This window comes from Malaclemys terrapin, chromosome 7 (assembly GCF_027887155.1).
Source record: "Malaclemys terrapin pileata isolate rMalTer1 chromosome 7, rMalTer1.hap1, whole genome shotgun sequence".
In the NCBI taxonomy this organism is placed as follows: domain Eukaryota; kingdom Metazoa; phylum Chordata; order Testudines; family Emydidae; genus Malaclemys; species Malaclemys terrapin.
The window spans coordinates 91,557,233-91,575,720 of NC_071511.1; the positions used below are offsets into that span (position 1 = coordinate 91,557,233).

An 18,488-nucleotide genomic window follows, 5' to 3' on the forward strand; every position below is an offset into this window, starting at 1 on the left:
TTCACAGAAATGACGCTGTATCTCATTAACAGATTCACAGCTCTGGTACATTTAACAGAAATAAGAGAACAACTTCATCATTTCTGTAATTCATCAATATTATATAATAAAGGCTTATAAATTGTTAGCAGAAAGAACTGTAAAACGCAGCAAGCTAAGAAAGGACAACATTTTGAGGTGTGTTTGTCTTTGTCATGCAGCATAACACCAAATTTGTATTTTTATAGGATGCCATGAATTTAAGGCACTTGCAACAATGCCAAATAGCTAGATCATGTTCTAAACTATGGAACAGATGAATAAGAGTACAGTTGACAAAGTTCAATAATACTGACAATTATGACATTAATTCAAGTCTACTTTGATCTAAAACATTACATTACAAATAAGAAAAATGAAGTAATAATGCCATGGAACTCCAAATAAAAAGTTATATGAGTACCACAAAATATCAACACGAAAATATCTATTTACATAAATATTTGCTTATGGTCCTATTGTTAAATAAGAGTTTAATGAATAATGCAGCAGTATAATGAGCTACAGATCATCTGTATCTTATGAACCCGATGCTAACACACTTGTTTTAAATATGGTAGCTGATTTCTCCTTATGTAAATACATCATCTTTCCATATATGATAAAGTAGGCATAAAGAAAAAATGAGAAGTGGAAATATTGAGGCAATCAATTTATGTGAATGTATATATGTAAATCAAATATATTAATTATAAATGAAGGGGTTATTCATATACATATGATAATTTAAGTTATTTAAAATATATGTGGTAAAGAAAATGAAAGTTGAATGAAGATTTATATCAAAATAAATTTGTATTAATACACTGCATGCCATAGGATTCGGATATTATTGTATGTGGCACAGGGACAAAACTGATAGGAACAAACAAAAGTAATTGATAACAAGCTCATTTTGAAACATTCTTCCTGTAATGTTTTCAGTTCACCCAAAAAATATTGTGATGCTCTTTTCTCTTGGCAATTCTTCAGTTTTTTGTAACTGATAGTTGAATCCCAAGTACTCATGCCATAATAACTATTTAGAATTGAGACAGATGATAAACTCTTGTTCTTCATGTTCTTATGTATAACAAGAAAGTCAGTTAACAAATTAAACAAGTTTCACTGTCCAATGTAGCCACATCACTCCATGTCAGACAATGGGGGTGGAGGGATCCAGCTTTAATGCAGAAATAAGGTGAATTCCTTTTTTTTTTTTTTTTTTTTTTTTTTTTTTTAACTAAGATGACTATGAGACTGTTTTAGCCCTAGTATCTAGTGTCTGCTTTCAGACAGTATTTTAAATCCCTAAGTTAAATGTTTAAAATTAAGTATATGGTATACTTGTTGTATACAAGTAGTTCCTGGTAGATGTAATTATTATTATTTTTATGATTGCTTCAAAGTGTACAAATCTTAATGCAATGCCACACATGATTAATGAAGAGCAGAAGTAATTTGCAGTTTTGTTGTGCTGCTGATATTGCCTCATCCTACTATATGTAACTGTGAAATAAATGAAATAGATTAGTTAAAGGGAACTGTGGTAAGTCAGGCTTTCTAGTCTGCTGGCAAATTGTGGACATGATGTTGGTATATTCATTATTCTACTTATTTGACAATGTTATCTTTAAAATGCTCTATTAAACCAATGTCCTTATGAATATGAAAAGCTGCTAAAATGTATTCATGGTAGGCATTCTATTATTGATAAATCCCCTACTATTTGCCTCTCCTGTATTTAAGGGTAAAGACAAAAATGCCACAAAATCTTAACTAGGGGCCTACTCCTGTTGAAGTCAGTAGTGAAACTTTTGTTGATTTCAATGGGATAAGCTCAGATCCTAGTTTCCCATGCTTTGAAAAATCATGTATGCCATTAATATGCTAATGTACAGTGGTCACCACAAAAAACTTAACATCTGCTAACTGTTACTGCACAGTTATTTAGGATTACCATAGTCTTCCCATAAATTTAGAACAGGAGATACCCATAATAACCGTGTGATACCAAATGTGGGAAATGTTGATCTTTTAATGGCTTTATATAAAAATGCGTTGGAGCACAACAAATTAAGTCACATATTTTGACTCTATATAACATGGTATAATCAGATGTGGCATCATATGCTGCTCGAATTAATATAATGGGGCCCTGGTAAAATCTACTGCAAGTTCTGAAAACTAGTGCCTCTTATAAGTGTGAGGGGGTAAACTTACATTCAATCTAACACATCTCTGATTAGTTGGCAAATAAGGTTTGATTTTTTTTTCTCACATCATTGTAAATCAGGAATGACTCCACTGATGTCCTGGAGTTACAGTGATGTAAAAGCAGTTGAAGTAAGTGAGAAAAGAATTCAGGCCTATAGTATCCTTTTCCCCTCTCTTTTTTATAGCAGTTTGTGCTGTAGTTGTTGCAGCGCCTCAGGATAGTAGCCGTTGCAGCACCTCAGGATAATCACTGAAGTGTCTGTGTACTGCAAATATATGTGCCAGCAGATCTCACACAAATACAGTAGACCTGTGTTGCTTTCACATTAGTTTTCCATTTATGTGGATCCCATCAGAATCCCATCCATTATTCCAGGCAGAGTATTAGGATTCATTGTTATAATACTGTGTTTTAACCGAAAACATTGGTTTATTTACATTTTGAAATATAGTGATAAAAAATACAGCCAGGTCATCTGCAAACTGCCTCGGTACTGATATATTTTTAAAGAAGCAGGAAAAGTAAGAATACTATGATGGCTCCCAAATACTGCAGAGTGAAAGCAGGGAAGATGCAAATATGGAGACTTAAAGGATTCTCTGTTTTTAGAGCATCACTAAAGATGATGTCTCTTGCTACATATCTCTGAACTGCTTATTGACTGCTGAACATTTATATTCACAGATGAAAGACGTACATAGCACCTATACAGTATGTTATGGGTCTGAGATTTTCCTCCTTGGGTTCTAAAAGCTAAGGGTTATTTTAAGATCAGTCTTTATTTCTAATAATTAATAAGACCAGTTGGTTGTTGTCATTCTATTTCTAGGACCGTTATTTAAGCACAGTTTTTTTAAATATGTAGAATGAATAATTATGATTTTTTCATGCAAATATTTATTGTACCAAAAGAAAAATAAAGATGTTAGTTACATCATGTTCTCAGTTGTATGCGAAAACCGACCCATACCTGCCTTAACAGTTCTCAACAGAATCTGTAGCAGTTGTGCTTTTGTTGTATCAGTTTAAAAAATCTGTCAGAAAGAAAAAGGAAAGGTAACATTCAGTCTTGTCATGAATACTGCTTGAAAAAAAGACAACTTTTAGCACTGCTTTGACATGAACTCATTGACCTATAGTTTTGTGGTCCTCCTTTGTATTCACACTGGCCTGTAGTAAAAGACCCTACAAACTCACTCTGAAGTGTGGGAGTACCCCACATTCTGTACCATAGATAACTATAGTACATAATAAGTTACTATTTGATCCTACTGATAATTCTAGCTGTAAAATACTGGCTTTAAGAGTATCTTACACTATTATCTTTCAAATTATAATTAGAGCATAGCAAGATAATTGCAGTGATAGAAAACATATTTCTTTACTGGTGAAAAGGCTTGCTTCAGGACCACCATGTCAACTGCTATTATAAGTTCAAACATAAAACATGTGAAGAGCACTATTGTCATCTAAGCAATAAGTCCTAATGCCACTGTAGTTACTGTAGCAGCATCAATCAAGGCATCATGGTGACCCCGAGCACTAATCCTCCCCAATTCCTTCAGTTTTGCTGGCAGCCATGTCTCAGGAAGCTGTCTTCAGCAAGGCAGAAGCAGGTAAGAGAAATACATTAAAAGTCTATATCCCATCCTGAGTTGTCATCAGGTGGCGGTTCATCATTGTCCTCAGGGAAACTGTCGAAATTGCTTGTGTCCGTCGGAGATGCAACCTATCAAATGAACAGTTAATGTGTTTGCATCAGTTGCTTTTGATTTTAAGAAAATCTCTATTTCGGACCTTTAGAAAGACCATTTTTCCTGTCTCAAAACAATGCTCTTTCAACATCATTCACAAACCTAAAACATTTTATCTGTGGAAAAGCTCACTAGTTAAATATGACTAGTAAAAGCTTTCAAAGAAAAGGGAGAGCAAATACATTTGTCCCTTGGCAATATTGTCAATGCTAGGGTATTTATTTAGGTTTTCTAAAAAAATGTATAACAAAAATTAAAAAATGACTATGCTGATCTTTGTGTGCATTTGATGTAATTAAAAAACTATGGTTGTGCAAAAAAATCCAGTGGTTTCCTCAGATCAAGAAAATAACCAAAGATGTAACATCAAATAAGATCCCCCAGAGTACTTCATCACACCCATAAAATCAAAGCATATCAACAGTGTCCAACCACGCCCACAAATACATTATTATCATTCTCTTCCCATACAAAAAATCTAGTGTAAAAAAGATGGACCTTGCAGCATGCCTTGTATGCCAACAGACAGGACAATTTTAAACCACAGAGGGGGTGAACTATAAAGCTCAGGGCCCACCAAAGAAGTTCACAATGACAGCTCCCCTTCTTTTATAGGAAAGGAGAGCCATTTTAAGTATCTCAACTGATGCAATTGAGGTGGTATGGCATGGGGAGAGGGGTTGTCTCTTAATAGGGGGCAGGTTCCAAGCTATTTCTAAAGCAAAGCCAATATTTGTACTCTGCCTGGAAAATAAGAGGTAGCCAATACAGATCCCAGGACACTGTGCTCCCAAAAGATGGATTGCTAAGCAGCCTGCTACATTTTGCACCAGCATCAATTTCCAGGTTGATTTAAAGTTAGGGTTGCCAACCTCCAGGATTAGCCTGGAGTTTCCAGGAATTAAAGATCAATCTTTAATTACAGATTATGTCATGCAAAGAAACCTCCAGGAATACATCCAACCAATACTGGCAACCCTATTTGAAGTGTAGCATCTGGAGGGTGCATTGACACAATCTAAGGACTACAACATAAGGCAGTGTTTCCCAAACTTGAGATGCCGCTTGTGTAGGGAAAGCACCTGGCGGGCGGGGCCGGTTTGTTTACTTGTTGCGTCCGCGGTTCGCTCCAGGCCAATGGGAGCTGCTGGCAGCGGCGGCCAGTATATCCCTCGGCCTGCGCTGCTTGCAGCAGCTCTCATTGGCCACACCACTTCAGCTGCTGGAAAGAACATTTCATTACAGGGCCTCCTGATGAAGACTCAGCCACAAGACAAAATTTATTTGACGTTAATAAAAGAAAATCTGTCGTAAGTGATCTATTTTTTTTTTACTGGTCTTTGGCAAGTATCTTCAGACAAGTTTTGCTGCATGCTACTATTACCTTTACTAAGGTGTAGGCATACTGGAACTTTACACAAATGACACAAAGCAAACTATTCCTGATTGACCGGCAAGGACAGAAGTAAGAAGTGTACTTACACTTGGTACTATAGGAGGTGTCAGTGTACCTTTTCTTAACCCTTCCCAGTTAAAGCCCTCAAACCATCTAGAAAGGGGATAATGTTAGGACAAATCAAGATATTAGATATACAGCTGAAATATCACTGTAACACACAAAACAGATTTTTAATTTCTGTAGGCACTTTCTTCTGATTTATAGTTGTCATTTTTCTGTTGACTTTATGAAATACATTTTTGAAGTTTTTCTTTATTCAGACTGAAATATGTGCAGAAATCTCATGGTTATATAAAGGGTGGTGTAAGTTACACATGATTTGAAAATTGCACTAAGAGACATCCTCCTGACTGCTAAGGATGTGACCTAGCCAGTCTTCACTACAGGTGTCCTGACAGCTTCTTCTTATCTCCTGCAAGGTCTTTGTGGGTCCCACACTCCCAAGGTTCTTTATTCAGATCCTCTGAGCCAGACTGTAGCTCAGGCTGCAGGCCTGCACAGATTATAAGGGAAAGTAGCACAGCACTGCCCCCATGCCTTTATGTGGCCTCCACAGACCTTGGGTCAGGTTGCATAGGAGTAAGGGGTTGCTCAAACAGTTAAGCAGAGAGTGGATAGAGTCTTGGCTCCACCACCAGAAATACTGGCCAGCACAGCTAAACCGATTGGGGATGAGGTGGGGGAGAACAGTCTATGGGGCTACCCTCCTGGAGCACGGAGGAAGCAGTGAAAGATTCACACCACGTCCACAGGGCAGAGTGGAAAAGCAAAATCTTTCCCTCCAATAGGTGCTGGGCACTCCATGCTCTGTTTTACCTGTTATTTATATGTCAGACTGCACCCATCACTGAACTACTGAAACCAAGAAGAGCAAGTGAAGTATCAATCAGAGGCTCTATACTATCAGTGCCAATGGAATAGGATCAACAGGAAGTACAGTCTTAACCCCGGGGCAGAGGCACAGTTAAAAAGCAAAAGATGACTGGAAACTGGTGGCATATACAAGGGGGTTAAAAATAAATTGATGGTGACTTAATTTTCCATATTGCAAAATGCCATTTGGATGCAAATTTAAGTAAAAAACGCTCTTTCACTCAACATACCACCCTATATGCCACGTAAGGAAGGATAAAATAGACTCCAAAATATGAAAAGACTGCTGACATATGGTAATGTAAAATAACCTAACATCCAAAGAACAAGTTAGAAGAGAACTGTTATGAAAAGTGTTTTGTGTCTGAAATGAAAAATTTTTCCATATGAAAGTAATTGATAGTTGTAAAACACACTTACTTGTGCTTTTGGATATCTTTTACTCCGTTTTTCAAGTTCCCTAATCTTTCTGATGGATTGTCCCTATAAAGAGAGTGACAGAGTTGTTTAATAATGTTTTTTCAGAAGGACTTATTTCTTTACTCATAAGATAAAGGTTATTGTATTTAAAGTATTTACCTGCATAGTTTTTTAATTAAATTAGCAGCATTTTTGGCAATCTTCTTTGGAAATTCAATCATGTCAATCCCCCTTAATATGATGTTATAGGTCTTCATGGGATCTGGGCCTGAGAAAGGTGGACTTTAGGAAGTGGGAGGAGGGGGGAAAGTGAAAGTTAAAGGTCTGTCTTTAAAAAATAAATCTCATACCATCCTATTATATAACAAATCAGAGGAGATAAATTACAGAAGTGATAATATTTCTCATCCTGTGCTCTCAGGAAAATTGAAAGTCTGGACTATTAACATTTTATTTTATATCCTTTAGGAAGTTCTCCAGGATGCTTCCTTCCATCTCCAAAATCCATGCCATGGTAATCCTTTCTACGGCCAAGGAGTTCTGGGCATGGTTTTGTCTGGACTTCATCAATGTTGCTCCAAGGGTTGGCCAGGAGAGGGCATTAACGAGCGATTTAAGGCAGGCCTTCTTCTGAATGGGCTAAACGTTTTGTTTCAGCCATGATCCCATGACCTGCCAACCTAAGAAGCAAGGGGCTGGACTCAGTCCTGATTTCAGGTCCCCTGTTTCCTGATTTACTTTTGTACTAGACTTATTATATAATCGCTTTTCAAACAGCCCTGGATAGAGGATGGAATAAACTCTCTCGTTTAAAAGCACAAATACATGTCAGAGTACAGAGATAGGTGAACAAAATGCCCTTAAATATGGATGGTACAGGTTGCTCACTTTGGGCTAGATTGTGACTTGGATGACAAACCCATACAAGAGAATGAGAAATCCCCTCTTACACCTTAATGCAGGTTACCCAGGTCTTGGGGTCAGGTGCATAGGAGTAAGTGGGGTTAACTCACTTGCTTCCTCCCTACCAGAAGCAAGTGGAGAAGGGGCGAGAAAAAGTTAGACCACTTGCTCAATAGCCAGAATAGCTGAGCCAGCACAGTGTGAGAAGTAATTTACTGCTGGCTTATTACCCCCAAGAACAAGAAAGAAGCTGTGACTCCCTGCTGTGTCTCGCTGAGTGACAATATTTCCCAAGGTTAGTGCAGTTTACGTACCACGTAGGGCTGTGCCTAAAGTCACAATCTAGCCCTGTCTCGTGGGGGAAATTCATCCAACACCAGTGGCAGATTCAGACCCATCTTGACAGTTAAATTTTCACTATCCTACAGAAAAAAAGCATTTTATAGAGCTAGCAAACGGAAGTGTTGTACAATCTATATTCTCAAAGAGTCTTTTCTAACTTATTTGCACATCTTTAGACTATTATGCATGATAAATTTGGACAAGTATCAATATAACAAACAATATCCATCCTATTTTGGAACTTTATGAAGAAAAGGGCATAATGAAGCTATTGTGTATTTTTGATAAATATAACAAAGCTATGGTGAGGACAGTCCAGGGCCCTATGATCCTTGGTGTCTTTCTGTGTAGCTGGGGAGCTGAGTGTATAGCCAGTGTGTTTGTCACTGTGTGGATCCTCTGGATAAAATCATTGCATAGAAGGTGAACATGGTCAGCAGATAGTTCTACAGCCCCTGATGATGATGATATGATTATGCGCCTTCCAACCCCCATGGATAGCCCAGGTGGAAAGTCCATTACTTGAGCTTTGTGCAGCAGACCAGGATTTGTCCCTTAAATATTATTTGATTGCAGTTTTGTGAAATAAACGAAGAGCTTCAATTCAATAATAAATACAAATAAATCAGTAAATTGGAAAAATGGTAACACTCCCCTAATGTCTAAAAAAGTTTCTAATAGATGTAGTTTTTAATTGGTAATTATGAGAGATAATTGCAGAGGCTAAGAGTTATGTGGAATGCAGAATTAATACACATTATTTAAGGGAAGATTAGGGTTTGATATGTTGAAAGAAATATTTTATCAGTATATTCAAACACAGGATGACATTTTCAGCACAAATTATGCATCACATAAAAATGAATGACTATAATTTATAATTGAACAACAGACCGCATATGGTTTGGAAAGGTAGAAGAAATTGCAGAATTTTGTTCAAAAGCTAGTACAAATCTGAAAGATTTTGTGTGTTTTGAAATTATTTAATACAGAGGTTTTTGTAAATTAATTTTGAAGTTACATTAAACAGCAATCAAAGAAATATATGGGAATAGTATTTTCAGTAGCAAGACCTTGAGTAATGAGACATTGTACACAAATTTCTGTACCTTCAGCAAGAGTAGTTTATAAGACTAAATGTATGTATTCCTCTGATGTACAGTCATCTAGGGATATTTAAAATACTTAATATTTAAAAATTGTAAACGTAATATTGTGAAATATGTAGTTCTGCTTAGATTTTTAAGTTATTGTATATTTAAGGTGTGAATATTTTTATAGGACATGTGTTATGTAAGAAAATATCAATGTATTTAAAAATGAATATGTTCTGTATAAAAGTTCAGTGACCAAAAGTAAGATTCAAATTTGTTATATTGCTTTGAATTTAAAGTTTTACATGAGGACTGAAAAAGAAACTTGGATAGGCTTAATTTGGAGTGAGCAAGAATAAGGGTAGACCTGATAGATATATTCCCTGTAACGAATGGTCTAGTTAAGATGAAACAATTGCTAGTTGCTTCTTGTCTATAATGCTATATCTAGAGCAGGGGTCGGCAACATTCGGCACGCGGCTCGCCAGGGTTTGCACCATGGCGGGCCGGGCCAGTTTTATTTACCTGCTGACGCGGCAGGTTCGGCCGATCGCGGCCCCCACTGGCCGCGGTTCGCCGTCCCGGGCCAATGAGGGTGGCGAGAAGTGGCGCGGGCGAGCGATGTGCTGGCCGCGGCTTCTTGCCGCCCCCATTTGCCCGGGACGGCGAACCACGGCCAGTGGGGGCCGCGATCGGCCGAACCTGCCGCGTCAGCAGGTAAATAAAACTGGGCCGGCCCGCCAGGGTGCTTACCCTGGCGAGCCGCGTGCCGAACGTTGCCGACCTCTGGTTTAGAGCATTGAAAAGTGACAGGTAACAAAATTTAGAACTGACATGGAAATATATGTTTACATAAAGTATGTGTGAAATTCAGTTTCAAAAATTGGTTCAAATAGCTTTGTGATATTTTAAAGGGACCTACATTGGTGGACAAATAAGTGCAACATAGATAACAATGTTAAAGGATACCCTTAATGTGAGTGCAAGAACACTATGTAGGCTAGTGGGGATTTAACACACAGACTGAGGGTGGTATGTGATTCTAAGATGCCATATTAGTTCAAAACTGGTGCCATGGGAAAGTGATCTTCATGCTTCCTGCATATTATGAGTATTTTCCAACCTCACTGGCCATGTATAAGGCTACAATTTTGTCACAGAATCTGTGACTTCCAAAGAACTCCATGACTTCAGCCTGGGGCAGGTTCCTGCCATGTATCTCAAACCCCTCCTGAACAACTAAGGAGCATCACTGAACTCTAAACATAGGTTGCGCTTGATGATTTGATGCCTCAGTGCGGACACACTCAGCTCCCTTGGCATTGCTGCCTTGTGTGCTGGAGAGCTGAGACAGCAGTGCCAGGGGCGCCCTTCAAGCACTGATGCCTTGAGAAATGCTTAATGAGTACAGGCAAGAGGTGACAACCTTCATGTGTCATTTTGTTGTGAACTGTTGCCTATAATAGGAAAAAACTGAAGATGCTGTACCACGTTGGGTTTGCCCACTCTTTCAGATGCTGCTAACTTCCACTGCCCTAGCACCTCACTGGCTGAATTGCAAACCTCTCTCCTCACCCCCAGCAAATTTAGCTCCACCTTTCTCATTAGGAATTCTGAGGAAAAATAAGGGTAGAGTATAGCCATGATGTCGGTATAGATTTGGGAGGGATAGCTCAGTGGTTTGAGCATTAGCCTGCTAAACCCGGGGTTGTGAGTTCAATTCTTGAGGGGGGGCACTTAAGGATCTGGGGAAAAATCAGTACATGGTCCTGCTAGTGAAGGCAGAGGCTGGACTTGATGACCTTTCAGGGTTCCTTCCAGCTCTATGAGATAGGTATATCTCCATATATAAAAATGCCAGTGGAGGACAAAGGCGAATACAGCAGGCTCTCCAATATTGCATCCTGCCAGCTCTGAAAAGATGCAGTTTTTTTTTAGCAACAAGTGTTGATGGGGTGTATTTTCAGTTCTGAGTGCCCATAGGGCTTAGAAATTGTACCGTTTAAAGTGGAGTCTGGGTACGCCTTTTTAATTATCTTATTTATAGATTTTAATGGAAACTTAATTTTGACCATTTGTCATAGTTCATGGACTTTACTCTCGAGAATCTCTGATGGTAATACTGACTTGGTACCTAGCTTGTTGAGTCTGTTCTGCATCTTCTATCCCAAACATGATTCATTGCTGTTGTTTTTAATAAGTTTTTTTAGATCCTTTAGGGAACTCTGTGTAAATGGGAACATTCTAATAAATTTCTGAATAATGGAAATATTAGTAACTTTTTATGTATAAAACAGATACTAAAGTAAACATTTTTAAACTTGTTCAAATGATTCTGCAGAATACACTAGATAACTATAACTGGGCTATACCTATATATCTGCAAATTCTCAAGCTATTACCTGCTTGAGACTCTCATTTGAAAAAGCTGCATTATTTCAGTGTTAATGGCTCAACTCTCCGTGTGTGTAACTCCTATTGACAGCGGTAGGCAAAGGAGGAGTAGTGTATGACCCACACAATATGAAATATTAAAGCTTGTGTATTATAACTTTTCTGGCGCTCGCTGTCCTTCATGCCACCAATGAGCTGTTCTCAGCGAGGAATGGAAGTAACATTAGCTGTTGACTCAGAGTAGCTAAGAAACACAAATTGCTGGGCATCCCTGTGTCCCGGCCCATAGGAGGAAGTTAGCTTTAAGGGACAGGGATCAGACAGGGCCAGAGCTGGGTATAATTTTACATGTGTTTCATGATAAAGTTGTAAACTGCCTAGTGACGAAATTCCTTGTCATTTGAGAGCTCTGCATGAAAGCAGGCTGTAATGAAACAGGAAAAGTAATAATGATTAGGTTTAACAGTAAAGTTTTCAGACTGTTGTAGGTCATCATCACAGATGCCAGCTCTGAGTCTTCCAGTGTTCTAATCAAAGTGACAAAGGCAGAAATATTCTGTAATTTGCTGATCTATTTTTATCAGCAGTTCCAGTTGCAATGCCCATACCTGCCAGTCAAGAGTTCATACATTAAGATTCCCAGTGACCAGTAGTCTGCTGAAATGTCATGACCTTTGTTCAGGATGATCTCTGGGGCTACATACTCTGGAGTTCCACAAAAAGTCCATGTTTTTTTTCCAAATCCTATTTTCTTTGCAAATCCAAAATCGACCTGTGAAAAGAAAGGAATTCCATCAATGCAGAAAAATAAAGGGCATTTCAGTGATGTGTTCTGTTCTTCTCAGAGTGAAGCAAAGCAGAAATAAAGGTTTCCTCATGGGAATATTATCATAAACGAGAGCATGCTAGGTTGTTACAAAATAAAACACAACCACAGTGTGACATTTTTCCTGAGTTAGCCTTCATAGTGTAAACTCAAGTGCTTTTCTTGAGGTAAGAAGAGAGAGTGACAAACATCTCTTGGTAGTTAGTGGTTACTAGATCTGTTCTAATAAATTCTTGCAGCAATTTCTGCCCTATTTAAGTGATGTTGGACATTTGCACATGGCTCACATTTTTTCCCTCTTTTAATACCAAACTCCTGTCTGAGTAATGAACTATTCATGTCAGTTTACTAAGGCCAGATCAAAGGATAAGCACCAGTTCAGAACAGCATGAACAGGTCCTGTCCTGCAGTCTGCTTGCTCTCCTTTTCCTTTGGTAACTCATGCTATCTGAACAATTCCCAAGAACTACAATGTAGGCAGAGCAAACAATGACAAAAATATTATCTCTCTTGGCCATATTTTTTCCCCTTGATTAACACATGGAACCACATCAATTGGGATTTGATCCGAGGCTGCCAATGGAGCATAGTTCTATGCTTTGAAAATGACAATATCCAGGGAGACCCTGAGGTTTCACTTTAACTCAATAGAAAGAGCGGTACAGTAAAAGAGTTTGTCACCCAGCTAGGAGATGGCAGTTATTTGGGCTTTTATAACAACCCACAGAGTGTCACTGCAGGAAAGCATAAATCTAGAGCAGCCCCAGCAAATGTTATATTTTAGACGAGGGACCAAAATGGCATACAGCCACCTGTTGCATCCCGAATTCTGCCAAGCTAAACTCAGAATTGGGCCTTTGTGCTTTTAACTGCTGCTCAGCACCTAGAGAATTTTGATAGGTACAGCTGGAGATAAATCTAAATAAATTAACAAATAAATATAAGCAGACTAGAATTCATCTTTTTGTATTACTGGGTTGAATGATGGGTGCTGAGCAGCAGCTGCCTATGGAGACTTCCTAAATTCCATTTATATCTATGAGGTTTTCTCTATAAATCTTGTGAGCATCTTTCTGTACACATCTATTCCACCCCCGACACAAGCCATTTAACTCCTAGCTACACCTCTGGCATGCTATTTGTGGCAGGGAGATACAGGGGTGGGAGAATGGCCCTGCACCACTTGGGAATATCCCTGATTTACGCTGGAATCCTCAGAAGAGAGTTTTCCAGCTTAATGCCAGAGCTGGTTTATGGAGGCCATGGTGAAACCCAGAATCAGGGCCACAAAATTTAACCCAAAACACACTAAAATGCAGTAAAAACAACCCCATACCATAGCTCTTAAATTTTCTGCTACACTCAGAACAAGCTTCACTTAATAAATCCCCTTCCCTGGAAAAAGCCCAGGAAAATAGGTGAGTCTTGCAGTGTGTTAAGAAGATTACCAAGTCCAGACACAGTTGGATGAAGGACATTAATTTCTAATGTAAGGACTCCTGTCAGAGAATGTTCTGCCATCTGTCCCCTCCTATTTACAGTAGGGAGTTCAAGCAACTCTGGTGATTGCTACTGCCACGGTATCAGATTGGGAGTCTAAGTGAATTGCCTATGTCCAGTTTTGCAAACATTTTGTGTTCCTGGATGCTATTTGCTTGGTTGACCTATAACCTGAACACACCCTTATTTTAGTAGGTTTAGAATATTTTAGTAATGCTACTATGCAGGTGTTTGCATATCATGTTCTCGGTTCAAATCAATAATTTCTGACTAAAATAAAAGATTTTTAAAGTACATATAAATATTCTCTGCAGCATTTTATGCTTACACTTTGCCTGGGTAGGGATTAAGGTTTGTGGGTGGGGTGGGGTGGGGTGGGGGAGCCTAACTGAGGAAGGAAAAGTTTTCTGGATCCTCATTCTTCTAGCAACTTGTCCATGAAGGGACATAATTCAGTCCTTAATATTTAGTATTCATGTGCACATGTCTAATGGCTGATACTTTTCAGAGAGCCAGTCAGATCTTTACAGCCGAGCTTCTGCTTTTGCAGGAGCAAATAATGGTATTTGACTATTTAATTTCCTGGTTTGCAGGTGAAATCAGGTAATTAAAATGCCTAAATGGCTATTATTTATGCCCACTAACTAAATTATGAGCACAAAAATGAAGGTCAACTTTACAAATCTGGGTTACCTTTCCCCTGCATGTTAGTTGCCCAACATTGTTAAGCAAATCTATATGAAACCTAATACACATTGCTACATTTTGATTATGTAGAATTTCTCTAATGACCATTGTAAAGATTTCAAAAAGGGAATAACAAGATCAGGTAACACAGATATCTAAGAATCTGGCACTAGTGCAATTGTTTTACTTGCCTCTCAGATCACTTAGGGCCTGATCCTGCAATCACTTTCAAACATGCTTAACATTAGGCATATGAGTGGCTATACTAAATTCAAAGCAACAGTCTAAGGGCATTACTTGAAATCAAGTGAATACTCCTGTACCAAAAGCACATGCGTAAGTGCTTGTAGGATTGAGGCCTTCATCTAGAAGTTTAGGCTTAAAAATATTAAAATATAACTAAATAGGAAAAGACTCTTATTACAGCAACATTCTGTATTAGCTACATTTTAGCAGGACAAGCCTGAGGATTAAAAACAATTAATGAGAGTAATCATTTCTTGAAATAACAAAATGTGATTAATATCTCCATAAAACAAATAATTTTTTTTAAACAAGCAAAGCAACTTGTTCACATCAGGCATTAGTAGCCTGCAAAAATTTGGCACCAGTAGGCTGTAAAAAATAAAAGCGATTAATGAGTGTCAGCCAAATAAAATATTGAAACATCTATTGTAAACGTCTATTTTTGCCCCTGTATGCATCAACATGGTTAGATGGATTTTTCCTAGTTCTCGTCTCTAAATAATTTGCTCTGGGACTGCAACTCTTAATGCTAAGTTTCAGACAGAAGTACTATTTTGTGGGTGAGTTATAAACTCCTTAGAGTAGGAGTTTCTGATGGAGACTTAACTCTAGTGTAGTAAACATGGCACTGTAGTATTTTTTTGCTGCACAGAAAAAAAAACATTGTAAGCACTCACCAGTTTGGCATAACCTCGGTGATCTAGAATGAGGTTTTCTGGCTTGAGGTCCCTATAAATTATTCCTTTGGAATGCAGATAGGCAAAAGCTTCCACTACACATGCTGTATAAAATCTGGTCGTAGAATCTTCAAATGAACCTCTATATAAAAGAAAATGGAAAAAGGTCTGGGGGCCATTTAAAATATTTGCATTTAATGTTGTATATTTGGTTGTACTATTATTGCACGTCACTATGATTACAGCAATGAAATAAAGTTTAATAAGAATTAACCTCTGCTATGTAGATCATATAGATTTACTACTCTAGATTTTAAGGCCTCAATCTTGCAAGATGCTAAGTACTCTGGCCCATTCCAGCAAAGTTCTTAAACATATGCATAGTCCCACTTACTTCACCTTGAAGGATCAAGCCCTAAAACATAATGATAGTTCAAAACAATTTCGCTATGAACCATATTTTTCAAAAAGTTTTGTCTGTAACTACCTCAAGGACTTGTGGCATCAAGACAGTAAGTTTCACATATTTTATGATCTTACTCTAGCCACTCCTTAGCTGCCAGAAGGAAACATACTGTGAAATAGCTGTATAGATATGATACAATCATGTTTCTCTCTTTGTCTGTTTAATTTGTTGAAAGTTTATAGCTTTGAGATAAATAAGGAAAGCTTCTTTGTTCAAGTTGTGCTTATGTTTTATTCAGGTGGGAAAAGAGAAGATCTCAATATCTCAAATTAATCACAGGAATACCAACTATCCAGTTGTAGGTTAGCTATTTACTCTTTAGCTGCCAAACTAGTCTTCTATATTAACAATTAGGGAGACTTGGATTGCCAACCCTCCAGGATTGGCCTGGAGTCTCCCAGAATCGGCATCAATTTCCCGGTAACTATTGAAAGCAATCCAGGAGATTTTAACAGGATATTTTAAGAAAATGACATTATGTCATGTTCGGTAAAAAAGATCCTGGAATAGCTTCAGTCAGAGTTAGCAACCCTTAGGGAGACCCACTTACCTTCTCCTACTAAAAGCCATTTCTTATCTACTCACTTTACTTGATCTAATCAATACAATACATACACAGTTTGGAAGCCCTCTGCTAATTGGAAAATAGCCATTAGCAAACTCATTTCTGTTTGGTTTCCATTCATGAGGATAGCATTTTACCCACTAGTTGAATTCACATGAAGCATTGTTTTAAACCAAAGTTCCAAACTTAACACAAATATTGTTAAATTATACACAATTATGAAATAAATATGAAGTCATAACAAAAAAGAATGATATTTAATTCAAAGAAAAATTTGTATAATACATCTTTCATATTTACGTAATATATAAGTTTTGAACTAAATCTATTAAAATGGATCAAAGACTAATGTTAGATACTGTTCAAGACTGAGACAAAAATAAAAAGCTATTATTTGGAATTTGAAGTGTTAATTTCAAATTTAAAGAAGTGAATCACTTCCCACTCTTTTGGAATGAATATATAGTTACTTGAAATCATAATTAGATTTTGACAACAGAATTGTTTGAGCTCTACTAACTGAAACTAAAATAAATATGCTTCTAAGCTAGATGGCAGTAGAAACCACAATTCAAAGAGCAAAAGAATGAAAGAATTGATCAGACTTCTGAAAAAAAAATTAAAAAGAATAAATCCAGACACCGGTTAGCTTTGGAATTGTAATGCTTTTTAAATATATTGAGAGCAGGCAGATTTTTAGAAGAAGCAGAATATAAAAAATAATGAAAGTAACTTCTTAGAGATAATTAAAATATCAGTTTGATATTTGTTTTAGGCTCCATTTTCCTTTCATGTTTAAATTGCCTGTTTACTCTGAGGACAACATTCAATTTACAAATTTAATCATATCTATTACATTTCTAATTGTGTGCTTATATTTATAGAGTGTTTGTGTACAGTTTATCACATGGTTATCTCCCCTCATATGTAATATATATATTACACCCAAAAAGCTAAGATAAAAAAACGTTATTAAAGTTACAAAGTCAAGGAACCAAAAGTTAGGAAATGCTAGAATTAAAGTTGCCTGAGCAGCTTGTGTTTTCCTCATTGTTCATTGGTCCATGCCTTACTGACTACCCACTTTTCAAATCCTGATCCGATGAGAGAATTATTAATTCCTGCATGGGCTTTTCTATGGCACTCATCACTACGTGTCTGAGATGCTTCAAAAACATTTAGGAATTTATCTTTTCACAACCCCTGTGGAGTAAGGGACTATTATCCCCATTTTACAAATGAGGAACTGAGACACAGACGGAGGGAACCAAAAAGGCTATGTCTACACTTCAGGTAAACACCTGCAGCTGGCCCTTGTAAGCTGACTTGGGCTTCGGGTGCTTTGGGCACGGAGCTGTAAAATTGTGGTGCAGATGTTCGCTTGGGCTGGAGTCTGGGCTCTCGGACCCTCTCGCGGGTCCCAGAGCTCAGGCTCCAGTCTGAGGCCAAACACCTACACCTCAGTTAAATAGCTCTTTAGCCTGAGCCCCATGAGCCCTAGTCAGTTGGCACAGGCCAGCCACGAGTTTTTAATTGCAGTGTACACATACCCCTAAAGGGAGGCAGCAACATACGTTATCAGAGGCTGAAATATAGGTGGCACATAGGGAACTTTTACTCTGAAAACTTAGGTGCTGAGTGAGTTTAGGTGACTATGGGGTTCAGCAGGAGTTTTGTGAATCACGGTGGAGCCAAAACTGAGACTTAGGCACCTAAACTTGATTAGGTCTCAGGTTTAGGTGCCTAAGTAGCTTTGTGGATTTGGGCCAGACACACTAAGGTTAAAAGTATCCAATAACTTAGATTAGGGCACTCCTCTGCTATGTGAGAGACCCACCTTCAAACTCCAGCTTCACATCAGGGAAGGGAAATTGAACCCAGGTCTCCCACATCCCCTAAGTGAGTGCGCTCACTGTCTAAAGGTTATAGGGGAGGCTACTGCCTCCTCTTGTTTGCTTCCTCCGTCTGTCTCCCTTACCCATTCCCCCTCCCAAAATGTTTTGGGTGAAAGTCCATTCTGAATACACTCCCTGCAATTTAGGACTC

The 18,488-nt window shown here is 38.0% G+C and overlaps 1 protein-coding gene across 4 annotated transcripts in view; it reads right to left on the reverse strand.

Annotated features, from left to right (window-relative positions):
- Positions 1-2,071: 2,071 nt before the first annotated feature.
- The window catches only part of PRKG1 (protein kinase cGMP-dependent 1), a 925,158-nt gene continuing 908,741 nt past the window's right edge, over positions 2,072-18,488 (reverse strand). For all 4 annotated transcript variants that reach the window (XM_054034323.1, XM_054034322.1, XM_054034325.1 and 1 more), the window contains 6 exons: positions 15,412-15,553; positions 12,084-12,247; positions 6,902-7,024; positions 6,743-6,805; positions 5,473-5,539; positions 2,072-3,965 (listed from right to left, as the gene is read on the reverse strand). In XM_054034323.1, the coding sequence (XP_053890298.1) occupies positions 3,867-3,965; positions 5,473-5,539; positions 6,743-6,805; positions 6,902-7,024; positions 12,084-12,247; positions 15,412-15,553 (658 nt within the window). In that variant the 3' untranslated portion in view covers positions 2,072-3,866. The remainder of the gene's footprint in view (positions 3,966-5,472; positions 5,540-6,742; positions 6,806-6,901; positions 7,025-12,083; positions 12,248-15,411; positions 15,554-18,488) is intronic.